At 46.4% G+C, this 19,837-nt stretch overlaps 1 protein-coding gene across 1 annotated transcript; it reads right to left on the reverse strand.

The window, feature by feature from the left end:
- Positions 1-3,147: 3,147 nt before the first annotated feature.
- On the reverse strand, positions 3,148-5,330 carry LOC120393806 (olfactory receptor 1052-like). The gene is made up of 2 exons (XM_039518294.1): positions 4,877-5,330; positions 3,148-3,374 (listed from the first exon to the last, which is right to left on the reverse strand). Exons 1-2 carry the CDS (start codon positions 5,328-5,330, stop codon positions 3,148-3,150), a joined length of 681 nt encoding a protein of 226 aa, XP_039374228.1.
- Between the last annotated feature and the right edge of the window lie 14,507 nt (positions 5,331-19,837).

The following is a 19,837-nucleotide window of genomic DNA, read 5'->3' on the forward strand; positions in this document are numbered from 1 at the left end:
GGGGGCAATCAGCTGTCAAAGGTAGCTGTTGCCATGGCAGCCAGGGTGCTAGTCATTCTCCCCAAGTATGAAAATGAACTGGAGGGAGGGAGTGCTGAGTGGTGGGTTATCTCTGATGTCACAAGGCTACTGCTCAGGCAGCACCAGTGGGCAGCAAATGTGTGGTGTGTATGTGTGTTTGGGGGTGGGGGGCAGGCTTTTCCAGTGCTCCCGTTTCCCCAAATTTCCTAAAGAAGCCAACAACATAACTACACAGAATACACATTAATGGTGATTCCACCCACATGATGATTAGTCGCTGAAATTTGATTCAAATCCTGCATGGCATGTTTAGAAACAAGGGTTCCAAAAAAGGAGAGACCTTGTAAAACAGAAAATGTTGATGCTCTGGTGCATTTGTGGTTGTGTTAAAATTGAATACTGTGACTTTAAACGTTGGGCAGGGTTCCTGGGCGTGCTTGCATGCTAGGGAGCTCAGTAGGGCAGCACACAATCGGGGCGTAGCAGCAGCCAGTCAGCAGGTACCCAGTGAGTTGGGCCTCTCTGTTGTAAGCAGTAGCCTACGTTCTCTCCCTCTGATTTTTGGGTTCTTACGTGTGGTTGTTCTGGCTCCTAAGAAACAAATTAGCGAGACTTTGCGAACTTCCAGTAAGAGTATTTTATATTTTCTCTAACTTGTCTGCTTGTGTGCCACAAAACATGAAAGGCACAATCTCATCCAAAATGAAACGAACTTATGAAGCCAAATGTCCTTTTGAACCCAAAAACTGGAACCATTTCATTCTGGTAATGTTGATCTTACTGAAGCACTTCACTTTTCCTTCCCCTTTCACAGGGAGGAGCCTAAATTAGGTTTCCCTAAATCCATGATTGGAATAGCGACGCAAAGCCTCACTAGAAGCCAAGCAGCTCAGAAAGAATGGGATGATCCCAATACAGAAGAAGCCTGTTTATCTAACCCTCTATTATCCGGTTGTCCGTATTAACCCAACAACCAGCGCGCACAGGTCCAGAAGTGGGCAATCTCTCCTATGGTTACTAGATGGCGATGCAGCCTGGCACTTTCCCATTCATGCGATGATCCGACGTTTTGGTTAACCAATCTGGCCCTGGTCCCAATTCGATGGGATAAAGAGGGTTCCGCTCTCCTTGTGAGCGATCGTTTGATGCAGGGGATCTTCTGCTGGTGTTATTCCTTGTCGAAAAGTACAAATTGCAAAACTGATGGGAGGGGCCTTCTGAGGTGGTAGGGAGGGGTCACGCTGTTACCTGCAATGTACACAGGCCCCGCAGCAGGGACGCACCTCAGACTGTGCATAGAAACAGGTTAAAAGTGCATCACAACAGTGAAGCCATTGTCAAGATGCTATTCTGTGCAGAGGACTGTAAGACAGCCCCTGTTCCTGATCTGAGGCCTGAATGCCGTAGGGATATCCCACTCGAGAGCATTGAGGTGTGTGAAGAGGTCACCATAACTGAAAAGACAGTGGTCACGGCTGTGCTGCAAAGTCACTGGCAGGTATTATCAAGCATGCCGGGCCTGACTCACAAAAGTTGCCTAAGATGAACAGTGTGGGATCACAACCTGCACCCAGCAAAGCATCCCACAGAACTGGTCCATTGCAGCAGCAAGTTCATAAGGAGATGACAAGCCTGCTGGACAGGGAATAATGAAAGAGTCAAACAGTCCCTGGGGTGAGGAGGTTGTTTTGCTGATGTTTACAGGGAGCTCCTCCCGAGTGTGGGGGGCAGAAGGGCAGAAAGCACAAAGGGGCTTGTTTGAAGATTTAACAAGGGAGTGATGGTGGTTAGCATCACGGGCCATGTAACTGCGAACACTGTGTGCCCTTAGCCCAGGGGTGGGCAAACTGCCCCATCTGCAGCCACCGCTCCTGCAGCTCCCACTGGCTGTGGTTCCCAGCCAATGGGAGCTGCAGGGGCGGTGCTTGGGGCATGGGCAGCGTGCGGAGTGTCCTGGCTTTCCCTATGCATAGAAGCTGGATTGGGGATGTGCTGTTGCTTCTGGGAGCCACATGGAGACATGGCACTCGCGTTTTTGTTGGTCTTATCTGGACTCTCTGCAATTGGTCCACATCTTTCCTGAAAAGTGGTGCCCAGAACAGGACACAATACTCCAGTTGAGGCCTAGTCAGCGCGGAGTAGAGCAGAAGAATTAATTCTGTGTCTTGCTTACAACACTCCTTCTCTTACCCCCATATTACAAGTGACAAACAGAGGCAAAGGGAGACTAAACCCAGGTGTTTTTAAAGGTATTTAGGCCACAAAAATCCCTTTGATTTCAATGAGGATTAGGCCCTAAGTGATTTGCTCAAGGTCACAAAGGAAGTCTGCAGTGGAGGAGGAATTTAAACTCAGACCCCTCAAGTCTTAGGCTAGTGCGATAACCTCTGGACCATCCTTCCTTTCTCATGCGTATGTATAGTGACATGTTTCTGTCTATCTAACCCCAGACATAACCATGTCTCTGTCTATCTATCCCCACAGAAAAACACCCGTCTGTCTAGTGTCTACCTATCTGTCCCTGAACAGAACCATCTGTCTGACTATCTAGCTATAAAAACACTTCTCCATGTACACCTCCCTTTATTTAATTGTACAGTGATTTTAGGTGAGGGCTTTGGGAACTGAGATAATAGCAGTGGCAAATGGAAGTAATTTACAATCTGAGTATCTCCTCTTTATATCATCTGCTAAATTAACCAATATAGTTCAAAAGGTAGTGGAACACGCAGGGGGAGATGCCTATATTGCAGAAATAACATATCAGTGGATAAAGGAGAAGCTGTAACACCGTTACTGGACACTGTTTCTGAAGGGACATGGCGCCTTCCTTCATTATCTGGCTCACGTTCCATTTCCATATTGTTTTCTCCTGTAAATCACATGATCGAAATTTCTAAACATTGACTTAATGAGTGAGAACTAGCTCCTATTTGGACTCCAGTACTGATCAGAAAAACCAGTCCTCATACAGGGAGGAATAATTTTCTGGTGTATTGTCCTCCTCAGAGTGTCCTTCACCTCCTTGTTCCTCAGGCTGTAGATCAGCGGGTTCAGTATGGGGATCACAAGGGTATCGAACACGGCAACCGTTTTGTCCCAGGCCACTGAGCTGTCAGACGAGGGTCATAAATATGTAAAGATCAGGGTCCCATATAAGATGGAAATGACAGTCAGGTGGGAGGCGCAAGTGGAGAAGGCTTTGTGCCTTCCTGTCATGGAGTGGATCCTCAGGATGGCAAAGATGATGTAAATGTAGGAGATGAGGATGGTGAAAATGGTCCCTATTGGTTCTATGGCTGCAAAGATGAAATGCACTAGCTTATCGATGCGAAAGTAAGAGTAGGAGATTTCTTGGAGTGGGCGAATATCGCAGAAGGAATGATCGAGGACATTGGAGTGGCTGAAGGAGAGACTGAATACGGTACATGTATGCACAGTGGCATTGACACAGGCGCATAGGTAAGTGCGGAGATATAGGAAGAAGGAGACACACATCAGGGTCCAAATGGGGCTCTGAGTGATCACTATTTTCCACCATCTAACACAGATGTAATGAGGCTAAGTGGTGTCCGTATAAAGAAATGAAAACTACTGATTATTCCTCAAGAAAGGCTTTTAATGACTTACAGCTATAAATGCAACACAGAAGACAAGCAAGTATAAGTAAACTTTTTTACTACTATTTTTAATACTGCAGTACTAATATAATCTGAGATTAAATTATTCCAGCACTACCATTCTTAATACTATAGTGTTAGTACAACTTGAGATCAAAACAGCTCGAGCAACCCAGACTTTACTCCGTTACCTTATTTTGCATGCAACCAGACTTTTTTACTTTAAAACCTTACCCTACCGGGAATATATCACCTTCTAGTTGACCGCTCTTTGAATTGGTCAGATAGTTGGTGCAGTTCAGGTTTCCTCGGTTCAGGGGGTGAGGGTCAGACCGATCAAAGAGAATAACTTCTTAGACCAAGACACACCCACACACCCACCTGAAGTTCTGCACATTTAATCTCATCTGCCCGTCGCACTTTGAAGTAGGTCAACCAATCAGGTTAGGCCAAATTTAGTGTTATCGCTTTGGCTGTATAATTTATACTTACTTATTTTCTTGTAGCCAATTATTGTTTTAGTTCATAAGTTATGCTCAAGGAGATAGCTTATTTCTATGTAGTCCATTGTCTCAACTGTGGTTTTCCTTAGTTTTCTAGGTAACTTACCTCTAAATGGGTTATTGGCTTGATTGTGGGTGAGGTTATCTTGATGACCTATGCCTAAAGGCCTAGCCTATCAAACCCACATAGGAATCAGTTTTTTGGCTGCAACGTCTCTTAACCACAAGTTCCAAAGGTGGTTTCAATAACCCGGAGGCATGACCTATTATACCAGGAAGGCGGCACGCAAGCTGATTTTCAGTGGCACTCACACTGCCCGGGTCCTGGCCACTGGTCTGGGGACCTCTGCCTTTTAATTTAATTTTAAATGAAACTTCTTAAACATTTTAAAAACCTTATTTACTTTACATACAACAATAGTTTAGTTATCTATTATAGACTTATAGAAAGAGACCGTCTAAAAACGTTAAAATGTATTACCGGCATGCAAAGTCTTAAATTAGAGTGAATAAATGAAGACTCGGCACAGCACTTCTGAAAGGTTGCCGACCCCTGTATTATACCGTATAGGAGTCAACATAAAATGTTGTCTGGTTGTAGGCATCTTTTGACCATTAAGTTGCAGCTTAATTTTGCAAAGCTTGCTTTTTAAAGCGTCCGGAAGTTTTAGGCCTGACACTGGCAATACTGTTGTTCATCTTAAGCTTGACAACACTCTTGCCTAAATTAACCACAGTAAGAGCCAGCCACTGGCTGGAAGCAGACTCTCTTGGACATGATGACATTATAAAGCAATGGGTTGCAGATGGCCACGAAGCGATCATATGCCATCACATCCACGAGGCAAAGCTCATTGTTGGCACAGAAGGAGAAGAGGAAAAACTGAACCACATACCCAGGGAACGAAATGTCTTTACTCTTCGCTAGGGAAAAGACCATCACCTTGGGGGCAATCACCGAGAAGTAGACAACATCTAAGAATGACAAGTTGCTGAGGAAAAAGTACATGGAGCTGTGGAGTTGGGAGTCAACCCTAATCAGCACGATCATCCCAACAGTCCCCACCAGGGCACAGAAATGAATGGCAAAGAACACCACAAAGAGGATGTTTTGCAGCTTTGTTATTCTGTCAGTTATTCCCCAGAAAATGAAGCCAGTCACTGTGGTGCAGTTCCCTGGAGCCATTTCCCCTGTCATGTGCTCTGTGCCAGAGAAGAGGCAGTGGAGGGTAGGGCATAGAAGCAGTGGGTACCACAAAAATAAATCTGATGTCCTGTGCAGACTCGTGTTCTCTCTTAAGAGATGACTAAAAGGAAGTGTAATGTTGTCAGATTCCAAAGCCTCTGCTGGGCACAATCCAAAGTGGATGCAGAGCACTGAGGGGAAATGTTTCTGAAAATCCAGCTCTGCTGTTTATCCAAGAGTTCAGAGTATGCGCTGTACGGCTTGTGCTGAAGCCCACTGTCTTTAGTGAGTTCGCCAATAGAAATCAGTGCCCCTCTGCCCATTGCACTGCAGGCAGGCAGGTGGGGGCGGAGGGGTACAGACACCACTTGGATCAGTGCTCTCCATCCTAGCTCAGGCTTTGTTTGGTTTCCTTCATTTCCCCCCAATCCTGGTAGCTTATTCTGGGAAGTTTCTCAGGCAGCATGAATTCTCAATGGCCCTTCAGGAGAACTGGGAGTGCAAACCTGCTAGGACCTCCGTAACAGCCAGGTCCCTACCAAATTCAGGGCTCACTTTGACTAATTTAAAAACTCTCTGGCCTTGAAACTGACCAATGTCACCATTTCAGATGTTTCCATCTGAAATTTCATGGTATTGTAACCATTGTTTTATTCTCTGTTTCTTGGTGTCCTCATATCACGACTGGCTGTCATCTAGAAGGTGCCTTTTAGTGAATTACAAGCAATTGGGCTTAATATGGAGTTAAATGTGTGAAATTTCATGGCCCGTGAAATAGAGACCGGATTAGGAGATGGAATTGTTTCACAAATGATGCCTCTATGAAAAACTCAGTGTGGGGTGAGGAACAGACTCTGCTGTTTTACTGGGTGGCCAGAATCAATAATGAGCAAGTAGGGTGATCCGGGGCGCAGCTCAAACATCCAGCTGGGCTGGCCAGGGGCAGACATCAGGCCTGCAAGGGAAAGGTGAGTGTTGCAGTGACTTCACAAAGGCCTTTGGCAGGAACTCAGCCTATTGGGCAAAGATGATGAGGCGTCTGTGACCTCACAGAGCTCCCTTGCCAACAGCCGGACAGGACAGGGATGCGGGGCAGGGGGAACCTCAGAGACCCCTGTAGACTTGCTGCAGCAAGCCTCCATCTTTGCTGTCTCTCTGTGAGGACCAAAAGAGAATTAGTGTGGAGGCGATTCTTTGGGAGTGTTTTCATTTCTCTGTGGGTTTTGTAGAAAGAAATTGTCATCTGTGTAGAAGGTAAGAAAAAATACAGGCTATTTGTGCAAGATGGGGGACTCTAACCTGGGAAGCAGCGACCCTGAAAAAGACTTGAGGTGATGGGGGATACTCAGCTGGTCATGACCTCCCAGTGGGACGCTGTGGGACAAATTTGATCCTTGGAGCCGTACATAGATGTGTTATTGGCTTTGGATGGGGGACAAGTAGCAAATCCATCAGGATTCTTGCCCCAAACAACAATCACCCATTGTCCTTTAGAGCACAAGGGCTCTAACACACCTGATGTGCTCAAATCTCTCTCCTGCTAAGACTGAGAGAATTTTCTCCATCCCCATGATACAGCAGTAAAGAGAAAGGAAGTGACCTTCCCTGGGCCTGGCTGGGGACTGAGAGACTGAAACCCCTGTGAGATGCAGGATATGGGCCTCTGAGAAAAGTCACTGGCTCCTTTTTAGAGAGATCTTGAGATACAGGAGGAGCCTCAGGGTATCAGCTCTTCTGTCCTAGGGACACTGCAGTTCCTGGAGGGATTGTCCTCACGGCTGTTCCATCCATGCTACCACGGCCTTTGCAGCTGGCATCTGGGGTGTTGTGTATTTGGTTGTCATGGTTTTTGTTCCTATGGCAACTGAGTTAGATTATTAGGTGATAGCCCAGCTAGCTTCGGCCGGTTGGGTGAGCTCTGTGTCTGTAAATAAAATGGTAGTTTTGTTAGCTGTCTGCTGTCTGGCCTCAAGTGATTTCTTCCTAAACCGGCTGCCCCCAAGGATATAACATGGGGGTCAAGGGCATGTGCCTTGATCCTGATATGCTGTTCATGAATCAGGGGTTTATTCATAGATTCATAGATTCTAGGACTGGAAGGGACCTCGAGAGGTCATCGCGTCCAGTCCCCTGCCCTCATGGCAGGACCAAATACTGTCTAGACCATCCCTGATAGACATTTATCTAACCTATTCTTAAATATCTCCAGAGATGGAGATTCCACAACCTCCATAGGCAATTTATTCCAGTATTTAACCATCCTGACAGTTAGGAACTTTTTCCTAATGTCCAACCTAAACCTCCCTTGCTGCAGTTTAAGCCCACTGCTTCTTGTTCTATTCTTAGAGGCTAAGGTGAACAAGTTTTCTCTCTTCTCCTTATGACACCCTTTTAGATACCTGAAAACTGCTATCATGTCCCCTCTCAGTCTTTTCTTTTCCAAACTAAACAAACCCAATTCTTTCAGCCGGCCTTCATGGGTCATGTTCTCAAGATCTTTAATCATTCTTGTTGCTCTTCTCTGGACCCTCTCCAATTTCTCCACATCTTTCTTGAAATGCGGTGCCCAGAACTGGACACAATACTCCAGCTGAGGCCTGACCAGCGCAGAGTACAGCGGAAGAATGACTTCTCGTGTCTTGCTCACAACACACCTGTTAATGCATCCCAGAATCACGTTTGCTTTTTTTTGCAACAGCATCACACTGTTGACTCATATTTAGCTTGTGGTCCACTATAACCCCTAGATCCCTTTCTGCTGTACTCCTTCCTAGACAGTCTCTTCCCATTCTGTATGTGTGAAACTGATTGTTCCTTCCTAAGGGGAGCACTTTGCATTTGTCTTTATTAAACTTCATCCTGTTTACTTCAGATCATTTCTCCAATTTGTCCAGATCATTTTGAATTATGACCCTGTCCTTCAAAGCAAAGCAGGTGGGAGGGATAGCTCAGTGGTTTGAGCATTGGCCTGCTAAACCCAGGGTTGTGAGTTCAATCCTTGAGGGGGCCACTTAGGGATCTGGGGCAAAAATTAGTCCTGCTAGTGAAGGCAGGGGGCTGGACTTGATGACCTTTCAAGGTCCCTTCCAGTTCTAGGAGATTGGTATATCTTCTATTATTATTATTAATTAATCCCTCCCAATTTGGTATCATCTGCAAACTTAATAAGCGTACTTTCTATGCCAATATCTAAGTCGTTGATGAAGATATTGAACAGAGCCAGTCCCAAAACAGACTCCTGTGGAACTGCACTCATTATACCTTTCCAGCAGGATTGGGAACCATTAATAACTACTCTCTGAGTATGGTTATCCAGCCAGTTATCCACCCACCTTATAGTAGCCCCATCTAAATTGTATTTGCCTAGTTTATCGATAAGAATATCGTGTGAGACTGTATCAAATGCCTTACTAAAGTCTAGGTATACCACATCCACCACTTCTCCTTTATCCACAAGACTCGTTCTCCTATCAAAGAAAGCTCTCAGATTGGTTTGACATGATTTGTTCTTTACAAATCCATGCTAGCTATTCCCTGTCACCTTACCACCTTCCAAGTGTTTGCAGATAATTTCCTTAATTACTTGCTCCATTATCTTCCCTGGCACCGACCCCAGCTTAGATGGTGACTCTTTCTCTTCCTCTCTCTCTGAACTAGGGAGATGAGTGTGAAAGTGCCAGGGAAACTGGCTGCTTTATCTCAGAGCCCAGCTCTGTCCCCCAACCGAGGGAAATCAGCCCACTGACGGGCAGCCAGCTAGTGAGGGGACAGGAACGGAGCTATTGAGACATGTGGAGGGAAAGAGCCCATCATGAGGGCAGGAGCTGGAGCAGGAAACACAGGGGAAGGACACAAAGCTTGTAGGATGTCACCAGTTGAGTAGCCAAGGCCAGATCCTGACTTCAGTGGGTGTGGGAGATTCTCAGTATTAGATGCCACCATTAACAGGCACCCATTCCTAGAGCACAATGGCCATAAGGGTCCCATGATTACTGCGATGATTGAAACAAATCCCCCTTCTGGTACTAATCCACCTGGTGGGGACCCTGCAAGTCCATTGGGCCATGGATCCCATGAGGACCCCGGCCAATGTGCACCCAGCAATGGGAACAGAAGAAAATAGGCACTGAAACCGGAATGCCAAACCTCCCCAATGTGTGTGTCTTTCTCCCCCCAGGGCTGAACATCAGAGAGGCAAGAGAGCTGTGGTGTCAGGATGGGCTCCAGGACACCGAGCGCCTGGGCTATAGGAACATGGCCAGGATGGGGGAGGTAAGGACTCTCTACCAGTGCATTGCACCGGTGCTCAGGGGTGGAGATGTCTCCCCCTGCAGTGAGTGTGTCCTGGACCCAGGGCAAGAGCCTGCTACTTATTTCCAGCAGAGTATGTGAGGCTCATGAGAATGTCAGTGAGGTGAGGCGTGGGACTGAACCAGATCTAAAAGACCCCGGTTCTCTAGCGGGTGAGCTGCAAGAGATATTGCTGCTGGGAGCAATAGAGTGTCCTTTGTTGTCTGTATGAGTTGGGTTCCAGAGTTCGCAGACACATTTCCAGCATCTCATGACACTTGCGGTGAATTCTGCTCCAGAAAGAGCTATTTGAGGCCTCAGTGCCTGCAACCTCTTACTAAAGGGGGCTCCTTGGTCCATGGGACCCCAAAGGTTGACTGCCCCAGGACTCTTATCCACCTTGTGAGCCACTAGAGGGATTTGGAGCCTGGTTCTGGACAATTGCAAGGGCTCTGGTGCTGTTGGTTTTAGGTCTTTGGAGAGGTCTTCACGGAAGACCAAAGAAGAAATTTCCTCCAGGCGGCGCTTCTGGCCATACACCACCCCCAGCTCCGTGTCAGACAGGCCAGGCTGGTGCTCACATATTCCATCCTGGGGGAAGCCGGCCAGCTGATAGGAGATGAGGTAACCAAAGAGGGATCAACTGGGGAGGGACCCCCGGGGCCTTTCACCTCCAGGCCATTGGAAATCACTCACATCCCACCCCTATGCGCTGACCAGGGAGCAAGGAGAGGATGAACTCAGGCAGGTGCCATTGGTAGGTGCTAGCTTGTCCTCTGAGCAGCTCAAAGCAGTGCAGACCCAGCTCTCCAGCAAGGCTATTTCCTAACAGGCATCATATCAACATGACATGCTGCCATTGCTCATGCTAGGGGCGGCAAACTCCCCTAGCCATCTCTGTGAGCCTTTCATCCCCCTCCGGCCCTCAGGCCGGTTCCTAGTGCTCTGGTATCATGTTATCCCAGCCACCACCTGCTTCGGGAGAACTGGAGAAGTCAGTCATCAGAGGCTGCTTAAGTGCCCCATTCCCCAGAGCTACTGTCCATGGCATCACGTTAAGGACAGGGGGATCCCTTGGGGAAAGGTGTCCACTTCCTCTCACCCCATGGCATTACTGCCCAAAGCCTCGCAGCCCCTCAGCTGGACGGGGAGAGGGTGGCTTTGAATTGTCTCTTATATTCCATACCTTGGGTGACTTTTGGAGTGGACCTCTAACATGAGAAACTCAGCCCAAGCACAGCTACTGCCAAATGCAGCTGTCCACTAAATTGCAGGGGATATTACACCTAGGAGGAAATCCTGGGCCATTGAAACTAATGGGAATTTTGCCATAGAGTTCAATGAGGCCAAGATTAAATGTGTGAGGAGTGTAAGGGCCCTACAGTCAATGAAACCCTAACTCCGCCCGTTGACCCCCTAAGCCTGATCCCTTGACCCCTTAGTCCTTCCCACCTGTTACTGGAAGTCCCGCCCCATGGGGGTTTACTTCCGGGGTCAAGGTGGCCATATGACTGGTAGCAAGTTGTGTCATGTGACCCCTCTAAGAACTCCTCCCACCCCCTCTACCAATCAGGATGGATTTTGTCCTGAAAGGGCCACCCCAAGAGGAGATTTGACCAATCAGGGTGACTTCCAGGGCAGGGTGACCATCCGGAAGTGGGCCGTATGACCCCACTAAGAACTCCTTCCAAGGCCCTCTGCCAATCAGAGTGCAGCCCATGGGAGGGAGCGACTGAGGGGAGCCCTTTGGCTTAGCCATTGATGGATACGCCAGAACCCGAACCCCAAACCCGACTGCTTGTGAGACACCCAGATGAGCATGGTGGCCTCTCTTTGTCCACCCCCTTAGAAGTGGAATGCGATTGTGGCTTGGGAGAGTCACCGGCAGACAGTGATTAAGAATGAATTATTAAGAAGTGACAGTCGAGGTCTTGCGGTGTTCCAAAAGTTCTCTGTTGGCCGCATTGCCCATGACTGAAGATGGTACGTTCAGTTCCGCCATGGCATTCATAAACACATCCCATCCTTTAGGTACATGTCTGCTAGGAACAGAGTGCGTTTGGGTGATGGCCCTGACTAATTCGAGCATGTTAGAAACATTAACCACAGAGCCTTTGTACACAAAATCCCCTCCATGAAGAGATATTTTTATCCTGGCCCAGTTTATTTAGCAATACTATTGCATTTTTCTTATAACGCTTATTCACATTATCCAACACCTCCTGAGCAACAGAGTCTGAGGTCTTTGGTGTTTCTGGGGGGTTGGCAGTTACAAGGACACTTCCTCCAGAACCGTCAAAGAACCAGGAATCTGTGTTGAGTCCTTTAACAATGCAAAACAGCACAAGAGTGCATATGAAGCATCCGGGCAATCCAAACCTCATATACATCAAACCCAAGGACAAAACAAAAGACTCTGCTAAAAAACAACCACACAACCACAACTTCAGTTCCTCAGCGGCCACTGCCACACAAAGCCCTGAGAAAATTGTGAGCGAAAACGCCCAAATTCACAAACCCTGAGCACGCACTCTAGGGCTTGTGAATAAAAAACCTAGGACTGACAAACCAGTCTCCCAAAACCATAAGCATGTCACAGATCCCCCATATTCTAGTATTTGGGAAGAGATTGATGCTTCATTCAGAAAACTGATGGACACTGTATCCTCGGGGGGTCCAAAAGAACGGCATTCTAAAAAGATTTGGGAAAAAATATGACACTTCGTTCAGAACACTGGTGAACTCTGTATCCTCAGGAGGCCTAAAAGAAAGGAGGGCTGGAAAGGGTGGTTCTGAGCAGGTGTGACTAGTCGTGGAAAGGGGCCTGGGTAAAAGGGGCACCCTCCAGGGTACACATCAGCTCATGTGTAAACAAAAGGGGGGACAGCACTTGGGGGATAAGCAGATGGCTGCCAAAAAGTTCCAGGCCAGGGTTGCTCTAAATTTTTTTAAAAGGGCTAAAGAGATAAAACAAAAAAACAAAAAGAGATGCCCCCTACTGGAGGCTCTCAAACTGGCTTATCTGAAAATGGGGAGGTGGAATCAGACTCTGGTTTAGAAAATTCCCCAGAGGGCTCTCTTGATGGGTCCCTGTCTACTCCAAATCACCCTCGCGGAGGAGCCTCTGATGTAGAAGATTCTGCTAATGGTCCCGTAGAGGAACCCCCAAGTAACCCTGAAAATGCAGAGGTGTATATGGAGCAAGTGAGAAGTTGCCAACGTGAATTACCTAGATTTGGGGTGGGGGTCAGTGTATTGTGAGGGATTTAGTTTTGTCGATCTTGAGCAAATAAATTCAGCTCAGCAGGTTGTTGAAGCCATACACAGGGAGATGGAGATAGTACTTGATGACGTTAATGGTAGGATAGGTCCTGATGATTATGTTCAGTTATGTTTAGAGAGATGTAATTTAACTAACCCTTTGTTTTCGGTCAGAACTAGGGATGAGCTGTCTGCTGAGGATTTCTTAAATCAGACCTCAAAGCTGCTACAGACAGCGATGGCTCCAGGCACCAGCTTAGCAAGCAGGTGCTTGGGGCGGCCACTCCGGAGAGGGGCGGCATGTCTGGCTATTCGGCGGCAATTCGGCGGACGGTCCCGGTCTCAGCAAAGGACCTCCCGCTGAATTGCCACAGATCGCGATCGCGGCTTTTATTTTTTTTGGCTACTTGGTATGGCAAAACCCCTGGAGCTGGCCTTGGCTACAGAGCAATAGAGAGTTGCATGTTGATAGGACATTGCGCCTCGTTGTGACAGTTGTAAAAAAGAGGGGTGGAGGCACTCATAGAGTTTTAAATTCTATCCTTAATAGTCAAATTATTCATAAAAAGAGACGATGTTTAGTAGACCTCACTTACACCAGTACCAATCTGTGTTTTGTGGGTGGGCTCTTGGCCGTCATGTCTGATCGTAAACGTACCGACACAGAATTGTTAGCGGAGGTGACAAAGTTGCATGAGAAACTGGGGTGGTCAGATCAAAAAACGGTTTTGCTCAGTGACATAACAAAGTTTGAACAGCATTTAGGAGTTAAGGTACAGGTGGAGCTGTATACAGTGAAAGGTGGCTGGGGCTTTTTTTAAAATGGGGGGCCCAGTGTACCCAAAGACTTATTTCATCCTGTTGCACGATGAGCATTACTATGTGGTTCTGGATGTGAAAAAGTTGTTCAGAGCAAAAAATTGTGAGTTTTGCCACATGGTGTACAGCCACGACCACTCTTACAGGTATCATTGATGCCTCTGCTTGAGCGTAACGTGCTCATACAGCGTGGGCGTGCAGCTGAGGTGTCCTAGCTTTAGATCAGGGGTCGGCAATCTTTCAGAAGTGCTGTGCCGAATCTTCATTTATTCACTCTAATTTAAGGTTTCGCATGCCAGTAATACATTTTAACATTTTTAGAAGGTCTTTTTCTATAAATCTATAATATATAAATAACTATTGTTCTATGTAAAGTAAACAAGGTTTTTAAAATGTTTAAGAAGCTTCATTTAAAATTAAATTTAAATGCAGAGCCCCCCAGACTGGTGGCCAGGACTCGGGCAGTGTGAGTGCCACTGAAAATCAGCTTGCGTGCCGCCTTCAGCACCCATGCCAGAGGTTGTCTACCCCTGCTGTAGACTGTATTGTCAGTCCAAAGATTGTTTAGACAGACACGTCAACTGTGCATTGAAAAAGCAAGTTGAATGCTTGTCTAAAACTTTGTGTGATAAGTGTCAGTCTTACGTGGACAAGCGGTATAGGTGTAAAGGGATGTGGTGTAAGCAGTGTCAGGGTTTGATCATTGGTGATGTAGACAGCCACTTCTGTTTTATGGACAGCCTTAGAAAGCCTGAATCCTTTGTGAGAGATATTCAATATAAATATATTTTTTTATGATTTCGAATGCATGCAGGAGACTGGGTTGCAGGGGCAGCTCTAGGCATTTTGCTGCCCCAAGCATGGCAGGCAGACTGCCTTCAGGACCAGCGGACCCTCCGCAGGCATGCCGCCAAAGGCAGCCTGCCTGCTGCCCTCGCAGTGACCGGCAGAACGCCCCCCGCAGCTTGCCGTCCCAAGCACGTGCTTGGCATGCTGGGGCCTGGAGCTGCCCCTGCTGGGTTGCACACTCCCAATTTATGTCCCTAAATCCAGAAAAAAACTGAGAATTTAAGGGCAATGAGTGTCTTTCCATGTTTAAGACCTTTATTGGCAAAGAGTTTCAGGACTACACATTCCTAGCACACAATGCCAAAGGTTACAATGTGTACTTCATCATTAGACAGTTACGGAAGGAAAAGATGTGCCTAGAACTGATCACTCAGGGTAGTCAACTAACGTGTGTGGAAGTGAAGGCCCTGGGGATTTGTTTTATAGACTCTTTAAAGTTCTTGCCCATGAAGCTTAACAAGCTACCGCAGGCAATAGGGTTTGAAGGGTGCAAAGGGTATTTTCCACATTTTTTTAACATTTTAGAAAATCAAAATTACGTGCGGCCTATGCCCGGTGTGGAGCACTATGGTGTAGAAAGCATGATGCCCAGGGAAAAAGCAGAGTTTCTCCACTGGTATCAGGACCACAGCTCTGAGATGTTTGACTTGCAGAAAGAGCTCGCGTATTACTGTCAGCAGGATGTCAAAAATTTGAGACAGTCTAGTATCCTATACAGAAAAGAGATTATGAAAATGATGGAGAAGGGAGATATAGTAGAGAAAGAACCTGGTAAATTTACCGAGATAAAACTGTGTATAGATCCATTCTGGTACATAACACGGGCATCTGTCTGCATAGCTATGTACAGGTTTATGTTTTTGGAGCCTAACACATTAGCTCTTCTCCCTCCAGACAACTATCACAGGCAGAAAAAGAGAGATTTGACCCCATGTATTCAGTGGCTGTTGAATATCTCTCACAAAGAAAATATACAAATACGGCATGCTTTACAGGATGGGGAACTACAGATAGGCCCCTACTTTTTAGACTGTTATGCCGATGTTGATGGGGTATGCACAGCCTTTGAGTTTAATGGGTGTTTTTTCCATAGCACAAAAACCTACGATGAGGACAGCTTTTGGGTTTCTTTATTACAAGATGCAGCTCAAGACCGACTATCTGAAATGACTTGGTTTTGTTGTGAGGACTCTTTGGGAGCACAAGTGGGAGGTGATGAAAGAAACAGACAGGGAGCTTCCAGATTTTTTAAACCAAGCCCAGTTACCGCAGCCTCTCATGCCTAGGGATGCTCTTTTGCGGAGAAGACAAACGCTATCCACCTATATTACAAGCTAACCCTGGGGAAGAAATCCACTATTATGATTTTACCAGCCTGTACCCTCTCATAAACAAAACCAAAGAATACCCTATTGGACACCCCGATATAGTATATGACAATTTTGGACCCTTGCAAATTATTTTGGAATTGCAAAAGTTAAAATGTACCCCCTGCGAGGCCTCTTTTTCCCATTGTTACCTGTCAGAGTGGGTGGCAAGCTTATGTTCCCGCTATTCCAAACCTGTGCAGAAACCGAGCAGTGGGAGACATGCACTCATACTGAGGAAGAGAGGGCCATCCTGGGGACTTAGTGCATGGTGGAATTAAATGCAGCCATAGAGAAGGCGTGGCTAAAATCTATGAAATCTGGCATTTTCATGAAAAATCTGATGAACTCTTGTCAGAGTACATAAAATTACACCTCTGCAAGAAACAAGAGACTTCAGGGTATCCCGGCTGGTGCACAGATGAAGAAAAACAAAATAAGTACGTTAACGATTTCTACCAGAAAGAAGGTGTGCGTTTATGCCAACACGAGATCAGATCAAACCCTGCTAAATGCCAAATCGCTAAACTGTTTTTAAATTCACTGTGGGGTAAATTCGGCCAAAGAACCAACCCACCCAACATCAGCATCGTGAGAGACCCTGATGAACTCTTTCAGTACATGTTTTTCCCCAATTACGAGGCTTCATCCTGTGAGTTTATCGATGATGAAACAGCGCGTGTGTCTTGGAAGCATGCAGAAGAACGGTACTCTGTCTCTGGCAATACCAATGTTTTCATTGCCTGTTTCATCACCGCTTATGCCCGCTTACAACTATACAACCTCCTAGACGGGTTGCAAGAATGGTGCCTGTACCACGACACTGACTCAGTGATATTTGTGAAAAGGGAGGGTGACTGGAATCCCCCTCTGGGGGATTATTTAGGGGACTTCACGAGCAAGATCCCGCCAGATCAACACATCACCGAGTTTGTGTCGGCAGGCCCGAAAACCTATGGGTATAAGCTGTAGGGAGGAAAGGCCTGTATGAAAGTCAAAGGTATTACCCTAAATGTAGCAAACTGTGAAAAGGTCAACTTTGACAGTTTGAAAGCACTAGTCCTGGACTATTGCACGGGCCTGCGAGAAAACACCTCAAAAAAGATAGAGGTGCAGCAGCCCTCTATTGTAAGAAACAAAAATCAGTGACAAATAGAGACAAAACCCCTTAAAAAAACACAGAAAGTCCTTTACAACAAGAGGGTCCTAGGAGAAGGTTTTAAAACCCTACCCTACGGCTTTTGAAGAATGGATACGAGGTGGAAACACCCCTTTTTTGCAATTCTCATAGGGCCTAGCAACTGTGGGAAAAGTTACTTTATAAAAAATGTGCTGGATAATGCCAAACACACACTGTCTGTTATGCCTGAGAATATTGTGTGGCGTTACAGTTGTTGGCAAACTCTGTATAAAGAACTGCTCTATAAATATCTCGTTATCAGTTTTGTGAAGGGGCTGCCTGATGCTTTTGACGATGACCATTTGTTTCCCACTAATAAAGTAAATATGATTATCATAGACCATCTGAGGAACTCTGCTTGTGAAAGCGACGAAATCGAGAAAGCCTTTACCAAGTACGTGCATCACAGAAACCTGAGCATTATATATATAGTTCAAAACTTATTTTGTCAGGGAAAAAAAGAATCACACGATTCTAAACACAAAGTACATGGTTCTGTTCAGAAACCCCAGGGATAAATTACGAATCGCTATGCTCGCTCGGCAAATGTACCCCGGCAAAGCTCAATTCTTTCTAGAAGCTTTCGAGGATGCTACCAAAAGTCCTTAGGGCTACCTGGTGGTGGATTTAAATGCTTCCACACCAGAAGCTTATAGACTAAGAACTCATCTTTTCCCTCCAGACTGGCCAGCGGTTTATACTTTAAAAAGAACAACAGCCAGGTATAAAAAGAGATGAATTATTGGCAGGCCCCTTTTTAACAGCCGGGGCTGCTGACCAAAAACATGTCTAGCTGTGTGAAGAGAAACCTGGGCCTTTTAAAATTAGCAAATCGTCCCCAGAGCAAAGGAGGGCTATACTGTGTTCGGCCTCTGACAACCTAGAAGCGGCCATCTCAGAAGTAGCACTCAATACCTTAAAAGGAAAGGTACCTTTGAGACAAAATCAAGTGCACGTGCTGAAACTGGGATTGTTTAGACTGCAGAAGAGAAGAATGAGGGGGGATTTGATAGCTGCTTTCAACTACCTGAAAGGGGGTTCCAAAGAGGATGGATCTAGACTGTTCTCAGTGGTAGAAGATGACAGAACAAGGAGTAATGGTCTCAAGTTGCAGAGGGGGAGGTTTAGGTTGGACATTAGGAAAAACTTTTTCACTAGGAGGGTGGTGAAGAACTGGAATGGGTTCCCTAGGGAGGTGGTGGAATCTCCTTCCTTGGAGGTCTTTAAGGTCAGGCTTGACAAAGCCCTGACTGGGATGATTTAGTTGGGTTTGGTCCTGCTTTGAGCAGGGGGTTGGACTAGATACCTCCTGAGGTCCCTTCCAACCCTGAGATTCTATGATTCTATGAAAAAGAGACTCACGCTTATAATAATTTTATGTAATAAAAGGGTTTCACTTAAAAGAAAGATGCATCTGGTGAAGCAGTCGGGGGGTTATTGGATCTCTGTTAAGTTTTGCTATCCCTCTGATAACGGGGCTTTTAACTAATCGATTATGGAGTATGCAGAAAAAATGTACCTGGTGCCCAGCTGCCAGTTGGAGCAATTAAGGGCTTCCCCTCTGGCAGAGGAAAATATTAGAATGACTGCAACTTGCTTACTGGATGCTGAAATGAAAAGGCTTAAGTTTACAGTGCCGTGCTTCAAAGGTACCTAATGTACGTGAAGCAGAGCGATACGGATAAAGGGAAAATAAGTCTGTTTCTACCATAACAGGAATAGAGTGTAACTGCTAAACCCCAGAAACACCAAAGACCGCAGACTCTGTTGCTCAGGAGGTGTGGAATAACATGAATAAGTGTTAAAAATGCAATAGTATTGCTAAATAAGCTGGGCCAGGATAAAAATATCTCTTCATGGAACAATAAAGGGGCTTTTGTGTACAAAGACTCTGTGGTTAATGTTTCTGACATGCTCGACTTAGTCAGGGCCATCACCCAAACGCACTCTGTTCCTAGCAGAAATGTACCTAAAAGATGGGATGTGTTTATGAATGCTATGGCAGAACTGAACGTACTATCTTCGGTCCTGGGCAATGCGGCCAACAGAGATCTTTTGGAACACCTCAAGACCTCGACCATCATTTCTTAATCATTCATTTACCTGTGTGACATCTTTTCTGTTCACTATCTGCCGGTGACTCCCCCGAGCCACAATCGCATTTCACCTCTAAGGAGGTGGACAAAGAGAGGCCACCATGCTCATCGAGGTGTCCCACAAGCAGTTGGGTTTTGGGTTCAGGTTCCAGCGTATCCATCAACAGCTGGGCCAAAGGGCTCCCCTCAGTCGCTTTCTCCTCCTCCTCAGAACTGTCGCTGATGTAGCGCTTTCTCCGCGGATGGTCAAAGACCCTCAGGGCTAAATCAAAGTCCGAAGTTCTCACGGGGGTGATGAAGGAGTCCATGTTTCCTCTCAGCAGCCTTTCTATGATTTCTAAAACACGTGTCCTTCGTAAGAGATGGGATCCTCTGTCCGGTACTGGGACTTATGGGGTAATGGTGTTGCACCCTGATTGGCAGAGGGCCTTGGGAGGAGTTCTTAGTGAAGTCATATGGCCCACTTCCGGATGGGTCACCCTGCCCTGGAAGTCACCCTGATTGGTCAAATTTCCTCTTGGGGTGGCCCTTTCAGGACAAAATCCATCCTGATTGGTAGAGGGTGGTGGGAGGAGTTCTTAGAGGGGTCACATGACACACCTTGCTACCAGTCATATGGCCACCTTGACCCCGGAAGTAATACCC

The sequence above is a fragment of the Mauremys reevesii genome, unplaced genomic scaffold (genome assembly GCF_016161935.1).
Source record: "Mauremys reevesii isolate NIE-2019 unplaced genomic scaffold, ASM1616193v1 Contig32, whole genome shotgun sequence".
In the NCBI taxonomy this organism is placed as follows: Eukaryota; Metazoa; Chordata; order Testudines; family Geoemydidae; genus Mauremys; species Mauremys reevesii.